General features: G+C 41.3%; 1 protein-coding gene across 1 annotated transcript; it reads left to right on the top strand.

Annotated features, from left to right (window-relative positions):
- ubxn2a (UBX domain protein 2A) lies at positions 1-6,137 on the top strand. The gene is made up of 7 exons (XM_080883783.1): positions 1-97; positions 523-583; positions 816-927; positions 2,130-2,239; positions 4,172-4,309; positions 4,627-4,788; positions 5,517-6,137. The coding sequence occupies exons 2-7, from the start codon at positions 540-542 to the stop codon at positions 5,698-5,700; spliced, it is 750 nt and encodes a 249-aa protein (XP_080739909.1). The 5' UTR covers positions 1-97; positions 523-539; the 3' UTR covers positions 5,701-6,137.
- Positions 6,138-8,555: the final 2,418 nt, after the last annotated feature.

The raw sequence follows: 8,555 nt of genomic DNA, 5'->3' as shown, positions 1-8,555 counted from the left end.
TGTTACGTCACATGTATTGCTCAGCAGAAGCGCCGCTACCCTGAAACTTATGGCTACAGATGTGTAGCCCTGGATTAACCGATTAAAACACGGACTGGTAATTCACTATTCGACCTTACCCTTTATGCGCGCATGCTAATGGGCATCTGTTGTGTTTATGCTGACATATAATCCTCGTTTTTACGACCGGCTCCTGCGTGTGTGTTTTGCTCTTTGCGGGTCCATCGCTTTCTGCCGCCCACTTGCATAAATAACGATAAAGCTGCAGGCTGCTTGGCTGTCTGGCTATCTATCGATCACGTAGTGCTTTATAAAAATGATCCGTTTTAGGTCATTTTTAAGCGGTGTAGCACAGTTTTACTCCACACGTGTACATAATACGCCGCTAAGACAATAAAAGGTTACCCTCCAAAATATTGAACATCAACCACGCTAGTGTGTGTGTGTGTGTGTGTGTGTGTGTGTGTGTGTGTGTGTGTGTGTGTGTGTGTGTGTGTGTGTGTGTGCTCGCTTGTTCCTTAGATGGGAAACAGGAAGACATGAAAGAAACTGACACTGTGGAGAGTGAAAAAGATGAACAATGGTAAGTCATTCTCTTTGTTAAATCCACTTCTAGGCAAATGAAGTCCTGTAACTGAATTGATGCCGTGGATGTGAAATAATCTGAAAATAACTGGGTTGGACATAATAATAATAATAACATATTCTGGGGTGTGTGAACTTGCTTTGCATGGTCTTGCACATTAACGCTTGTGACTGTAGACTGACATTCAATAAGCATGATGAGTGAATACCTGCACTTTCTTCTCATAAAGGGTGGTCAGTGAGGACAATGAAGAGGAAGCTCCAATGAGTCGTAGTTTTTCTGTGGAAGACCTCCTCGATGAGGTGGAGAAGATCTGTTACGATGCCTCAGGGACTTCAAAGGTCAGAGACAAATTCACACTTGAGAGCCAGATCTCTGCAAATGTCCAGCCTACATTTCTGAGCTTATAGACTAGTAATAACACAACATTTAAGTAAAGTATACACAGTACTATGCAAGAGTCTTAAGCCACACCTCATTGCTTTACATTTATGCTTCCAAGGAGCCAGACTCACTTGTCATTTTTTAAAATTGGTTTTCATCAGTATTGGCTGCTTTTTCACTCATTTTCAGTCCGGTCCTTGTATCTGACTATTTTCACAGGATTGTTATTTTTGTTTGCTAAGCCACTTAATGCATTTAAGTAGAAAAAGGCATCAAACTTAAGGAGTGAAACTAGTGTTATGTCTATAAATAATTGACAGCTTAGCAAAGAATCAATTTTTGCATCATTAAGGCAAAAACACTTAATTTGTTCACATTTCTTTAGTTGAAACTATGAAAAATGCCAAAGATAACACCACAAGAGAAGTATAAATAGTATTTTTGCACCAGCAAAGTAATTCCTCTAGGACTATTAGCCCAAAATGTTAAAGTTTTGAGGAAACTGGATAAGTACAGAATAAAAAAAATCTGGAAGTAATGTCCTTGAGAAAAACCCAGCAAAAGACCTAACACAGGAGCCGGGAGATGTCTCTATCCTTCAGCTGACCTATGTACTGTTCATTGAAGCCTCATCAGAAATGGTCACAGTGTCTCAGGTTGTCAAGAAGCTATTGTTAAGGAAGGGAAACGGGGAGAGAAATGGAGGAGTCAGGAAAGAGGTAGAACAGTGAGTGTCTACAGCCATGCAGGACGCACTTGCCTGCAGAGAAATCACTGAACTATTACCTGTAGTTTTTCTGGCACGTGCCCAGACGAACCTCACAAAGCCTTTGTAATAGGGACCCGGCAGGCTAAACATTTGTTTAATTGCGTTGAAAATTGCATGCTCACGTTCACCTCCAATGGCCTGCGGTGCGTGAGTGAAAGTGGCGTAAGACTCTCCAAATGAGAACTCTCGCCGAGCTATGTCAGGCAAATCTCAGTTGAAAGCACAAGCACCAGGCTTCAGTGATCACAGGATATTTTGTTTACCCGTTCGTTGCCAGGATAAACAGTCCGCAGTAAAAGTCCGACCTCCCGAGGTTAACAGCTGTGTGGCGACTTTATCTCTGAATCCTGTCAGGCCTATTTGATTGGGGTTTTTTTGCTTTGGTTCCAGGTGGAGATGGTGGTGAGGCTGTGGAAGGACGGCTTCACTGTGAATGACGAGGACTTTCGCAGCTACTCCATTCCAGAGAATCAAGAGTTCCTGGATGCCATCAAAAGGGGGTGAGTCGACTGGCTGAAACAGGATAACCTTCCTGTTTTAACGATGTCTTCAGTTAGATTTTTGCTGCCTTACCACAAAGGAGGGCCATCAAATCCTAGGCTTTAATCATGGTTTTTAATTACTCTTGGTGGCTTAACGACCTCAAATAGTGTTCTCTCACTGATGAGAAGGGAGTGTTCAGACTAATAGTGCAATTCTTATTGTTCCTCAGGCAGTGAAAAGTTATTGGCAAGACGGTGTCATTTTTCTTATCATCTTAATATCTTTTTGAGTAATCTGTAACATAAATTTAACACATTTCTCCTAATAAGAGCAAAGTCATACAGAAATTAAATATAAAACATGTTTATTTATATTTTGTGCTCATTGCGGAGCAGATGTGCTATCAGTGTTAGGGAGAAATGTACAGTAAGGTGCAAAAGTTGTTTAACATTTCGCATCCAAGGAGAAAGATTTTCTTGTCATTTTTAAAGTGTTCTTGAACAATAGTTCTCCAGGCTTTTCTTCATTCATTAGCTCTTTTTCCACTCATCTTCAGTCCAGTACCTGACCATGTAACACTCCCCACTGAACATGTCTGCTCCTATTAAAACTTTCCCAGCCAAGTACTCCAGTCCCTACTGTGACACGTGACTTTTCTCTGAAACACCTCATTTGTTCCTATTTATAGTTGAATACGTGACAAATCTCAATAATAACACCAACAAGATGATTTCCAAATATCTGTTAGCCTAAAGCTTGGCATATCTTTGCATGGTGTGCGGTCTGACCTTAAAAATATTCAGGAAACTGGACAAGGGGAGGACAAAAAAAGAAGTGGCAGACGTTATACTAATTTCTGATTTTTTTCTACCAAAAACACACTTATACTAAAACAATCAGGACAGCTAAAAACACCAATTCAGCTGAATTTATCTGTAAAATGTCCATCACAGCTGTTATGGTGCAAAAAGCAGAGTGCACGGTGGACAGGTTCCCCATGTCTCACATGCATAAACCAAAAACATAACATTATTGCTGAGTGGGCACTAAGCAACATTTTACAACTGCTTTAACAAGTGTGTAGTAGCTGCCGCTGCTTGATGAATGCATTGTCTGGGCATGGCTCCATGGCAGGCACGGGCATGACCCAAAGTTGTTTGTGGTGTCAGAAGTTAAGTCAATATCAAAATGCCAAAAAAAAAAAAGTTTTAATGAATTAGAGGTGGTCCACTTCTCCTCGACACCAGCCAAGTGTTTAATGAACGTCAGTTCAAATAGCATTGACCCGTTCAGTTGAGACCGCCGGCGTGGGTTAATACTTTATTGATTTCAATCAGAGCCTGCAGCGTTAGATCGCTTTGAATAAATGCCAAATGAAGTTGTTTTTTATTTTCTCTCTTTCTTTGTCTTTAGTTTAAATATGTTTAAATACCATATCTACGTCCATTATCAAACCTACTTGCCAGAGTTTAGTGATGATAACCAATCATGCTTCTTGGTATACCTGCTTGATTGCCGTTTTCTCAATTTCCTGAGTAGCCACCTCAATCCAAAAGACAGCTCTCAATCAATCAACGGGAGCTCTTTTCATCATGGGCTAATGACAAAATGTCAAAGGGCTAGATCAGGAATATTAAGTAGGCAATTGTCTGATTACTTTTGAACCCATTCACTTTGGGAACACTGATGCAGACCTACTTAAATTATATGTGCTGCACACATACAAGAAGGAGGGACAGACTAAGCCTGAATGTAAGTCACATGTAACATCTCTCCTTGGTTCGATTCACTGGTTTTGATCACTCCCCCATGATGAAATTAGCAGGGAAGATATTCTCCCTGCTGACCAAAGCCCGACACTTGAAGCTAGATAAAGCTTATTAGTGCAGCTCATTTGTCATATTGATTGATCTGAGTGGACTCCAATCCGGATCTTTAATCTATCCCAGGGAGCTTCCGGCAGAGTGGGAGAGCAGAGCAGAAGAGGAGGAGCTGGAGATTAGCGTGGAAGATCTGACAGAGGAAAATTACGTTCCCAAGAAGAAGGCTTTTCATCCCTTCAGCGGTCGAGGATACAGACTTGGCAGGTGAGAGATTGTCGCTGTGAATGTCCTATTGTTTTTGTATTTTGTGCAGTGTGATCTCAAGATTTAAAGGCTACCGTGCACCACTAGGTGTCCCTCTAAATCCAAATATCAAAAACCCCACAACCAAATCTGGCACAGCAGACGAGTCTGCTTGTCAAGCTGAGCACCAAAACATTTTTGCACCATCACTGACACAAAGAGTCTGCAAACATTTTGCATGAGATTTTTTTTTCCTGGCGTCGGTGTGCATGGTAAACCCGGCGTGCGCACTCCTAAACTGGTGGTTAATCTGCTATTTATCTTCTGTCCATTCCCAGTGTGGCACCCAGAGTAGTAGCCAGGTCACCATCTGTGCACGAGGACGGAGAATCTCCTCCTATTCCCATGGTAACACTAGACCACGCCCTTCCCGTCACCTCCCTGCAGATCTGGTTGGCCGACGGCAGGAGACTGGTGCAGAGGTTTAACCTATCGCATCGGTACGTATCGCCAATACGCCACATCTCGATCTTCGGTTTGATCAAAGGACAAAAATAAGAGAAAGAATCAGCAAATTAAAGACCGACTAACTGCGCTGTGTAAGAGGAATCTTGACACTTTTCTGCTCCTGCTGCGCTGCGTGTAAATCCCATAATCTCAAACAGGAAAAAGAAGTGGTTGAAGGGATGAAAAAAGATTTTTGTTTGCTCTAGCTTGGGAGGTGGTGAAGTCGGTGGGGGTTAGGATTACGTAATGCTCTGTTCTAGGCTGCTGGAGTTAAAGGCTGGAGGCATGCTGCGTGTTACGTCCCCCTGCCCCACAGTGCATGGGGCAGCAGAAAACATAATCTGAGATGTAGCAACAGCGTGGATCTTTAAAATCCCCTGAGAGGGATTGCGTAAGTCTGGTGCAGCTTTTATATAACAGGGTTAGTAAGCAAAGGATGGATGGAGAGGACTGAACCCTTCCAGCCTGCAGCGTGAGGAGCAGGCCTTACATAGGATTGCTTCATATACACTGGGGCCTCATTATTAATAATATATGATGGTACTAGTATAGTGCTTCATACAGAAGTCACGTGTCACAGTAGGGACTGGAGTACTTGGCTGGGAAAGTTTTAATAGGAGCAGACATGTTCATTTCTGTATTTACGATGGCAGTTTGTTTGTTTCGTTTATTTAAATCTCCAGTCTTGATGTTTAATTTATTTATATTTTTTCTCCTCCAGGATCGCTGATGTTCATGATTTCGTGTCACGCTGCCAGAGGAGCTGCCCACCTTTCGTCCTGACGACGTCTCTTCCTTTCCGAGAGCTCACCAACAAAGAATTAAGTCTGGAAGAAGCGGATTTAACCAACGCTGTCATTGTACAGAGAGCCCTGAACACACAGGCTCCATTTGGACACTCCTGACCAACACGAGCCCATAATTCACACACAGCACGCTGCTTTTCCCCCTCACTGACTCATTGTGTCCCCCTGATAGCAATCTCAAGGTCCACAGCACTCGCATTTGACAGCTACTGTCCCCGTGTGGGATTAGCTCAAACTTTATTAACGATATAATCGCTTAGTTGCAAAAGGTGCTGTCCTTCCTCTGGAGGACAGCAGTTACCTGTCGTCAGACCTTCTTAAATCTGCTGAAAAACTATATAGGCTGTCGCCCATGCAGATGGTCCTCCAAGGGATCTCCATCTGTTTAATCTGCCACGTGTGAAACCTCCATCCGCCCCATCACACATGCAAAATCCCACCACCATCACCACCAAGCAAGTCTTCCCAAATTGTGATTTACCACCTTTTCTGCACAGTCAGCAGTATATATATATATATATATATATATATATATATATATATATATATATATATATATATATATATATATATATATATATATATATATATATATATATATATACATATATATATATATATATATATATATATATATATATATATATATAAGGGGCTGAGGTTTTAAGTTTACAAACATGTGATTTTTTTGTTTGCACAGTACTGTGATACAAAAGAAGTATTTATGTTTGCCTTGCTGTTTAATCTCTATCTCGCCTTGTGTAGTGTTATGATTTTTCTTTCGGTCAAATGCATTGTTTTATTTGACCAAATCATTGGCCGACATATCACATGTCAAGGTATGACAAAATAAAATTTTAAAAAATCCTTAAAATTTTGCATTTTTTTGTTTTAACATTTAATAAATTGATCAAATTGAATTGGTGTTGTTTTAATATCATTTGTTTAGCTGTGCTTTCACTACTGATGACAGATACGCGATTATGGCTGGACTCTTAAGCACCAATGCTGCACCTTACTCCACATCTGTGCTGGCATTTACAGTCCTAATAGGGGGTTTAGATTAGGGAGGGAGGGAGGGCTCACTGATGAGGAATGATGACATCACAGCGGTGCTTAAGACACTTAAGCGTACATCTGATGCTGATTCACGGAAAAACTGCCAGCAAACACAAACATCGTATTCCGACGGTTCTTTCTTGAGTATTGAACCTTGTGTTTCTTTGTACGTGACGTGTTTGGTTTTACGTGTGTGTCTGTGTGTGTGTGCTGTAGCCAAGCTCTCAGCACTGGCCTCATGATGAAGCCCAACACCATTATCCATCTTCAATATTTAAAGGCGGGTGAGGAGGGGGTGGGGGGAGTTGAGGAAGAGGAGCTCACATCCTCTGGATGGTCAAGGTCACACGAAGAAATCCGGCAGCAGAAATGTCTCTAAGCTGATCTGACTGTATGTTTAGGATTTTATACCTGAAGCTGCAGGCTGGGTGCATCGCTTGGTTGTGGGCTAGAGAGTTAAAACAGACCATATTTCCTTTGTGCTGCATATTTAATAAGGCAAAGCATGCAGGGAATTACTTTCCCTTCAACTCCCCACATTTCCTCTCAGAATTACCTTCTTTACTCGAGCAGCGGCAGACCTTTTCATTTCGTACATTCCTCTTCACGCATTATCGGAAACATACCCATTCTAATGCAGGTCATAAGCCCGACTTTGCTGCCGCGGTGCCTGTGCCCTTGTCGGTAATGTGGTTTTCATAGAGGGGGTTTGCATGCTTGGAATTTATGGAGAGGTCTTGGTTCAGGTAGCTGAGGTCTACATGACATGTTTGTTGTCATGCTTGAAGGAGAGGAGGATCGCTGAGAGTAAGCATCTGGGACCAAAACAGCTGCTTATGCTTAGTTGGAAAACTAAAGAGTGAAATCAAAGAGTGAAAAGGGCCTTTCCAGAGTTTGTCTAATTCCCCAAACCATACAAAAAGGCCTCCTTTCTTTTTCAGGGTCCATCTTAAAGTGAATATATTATGCACAATTCCAGCTCCATATTTTTTATCCTTGGACTCTACTACAGTTATTTTACATGATTCGCAGTTCTTTTTACCTTCTACTGTGCCTCAGTGCAGTCTCTCAGCTAGCTCACTGTCTAAAAGAAACAGGTTTAACACAAACTGTGGTTAAAGTCAACCACAAACTTGAATTCAGTTTACTCTGTCGTGCAGTTTCCTGCTCAACTTGCATGACTAATTGTGGGAAAGAAACTACAGTGAAAGCCAGGATTGCAGACAGGTAGTGTGAAGTTGAAAGAAATCAAACTCTTAAAAGGCAGCGAAGGTGAAAAGACGCTGTTAAAAATATTTTTGCACTATGCAGCTGGTGACATTTTTTATTATATTCATGTTATTTTACATTCTGGGTGAACAAGGTTGACTAACGCTTGATACAAACAGCAAATAATTATCATAAATACTTCTGTTTTTGGGATATTTCTCTTGTCTCTGGGATAAGGAAGGTCAAATCTAAGGCATTCCCAACAGAGGAGTAAAATTGTTGTTTGACCATTGTAACAAAGGATTATTATCAGCTAGTTATTTATAATAAGTTCATCAACCACATGTTTAAAACAAGACAATATTGGTAAATAGCCTGTGTATGAAGGTTCATGAGGTCGCTGCTGATGGTAAAAGGAAAAACGTTTATTTTGAAGATTGCACAGTGTAACCCACTCCATAAACTGTATAAGAAAAATGGAAATGGTGAGGGTGACATAATCCATTAGTCTTTTTTGTTGATCCAGTTTTCATCTGCTAACACTACAAAGCTTTGTTTGTCTAGTTGGTGATATAAAACTTAGGCCAATGCAGAAGTACCTTTAACCCACAGGTGTCGAACTCCAGGCCTTGAGGGCCGGAGTCCTGCAGGTTTTAGATGTTATAAATCCAATACAACAAATTCAA

The sequence above is a fragment of the Rhamphochromis sp. 'chilingali' genome (genome assembly GCF_963969265.1).
Source record: "Rhamphochromis sp. 'chilingali' genome assembly, chromosome: 5".
In the NCBI taxonomy this organism is placed as follows: domain Eukaryota; kingdom Metazoa; phylum Chordata; class Actinopteri; order Cichliformes; family Cichlidae; genus Rhamphochromis; species Rhamphochromis sp. 'chilingali'.
Note: the sequence above shows the minus strand (reverse complement) of the source record. Positions and strands in the feature narration are given on the sequence as shown.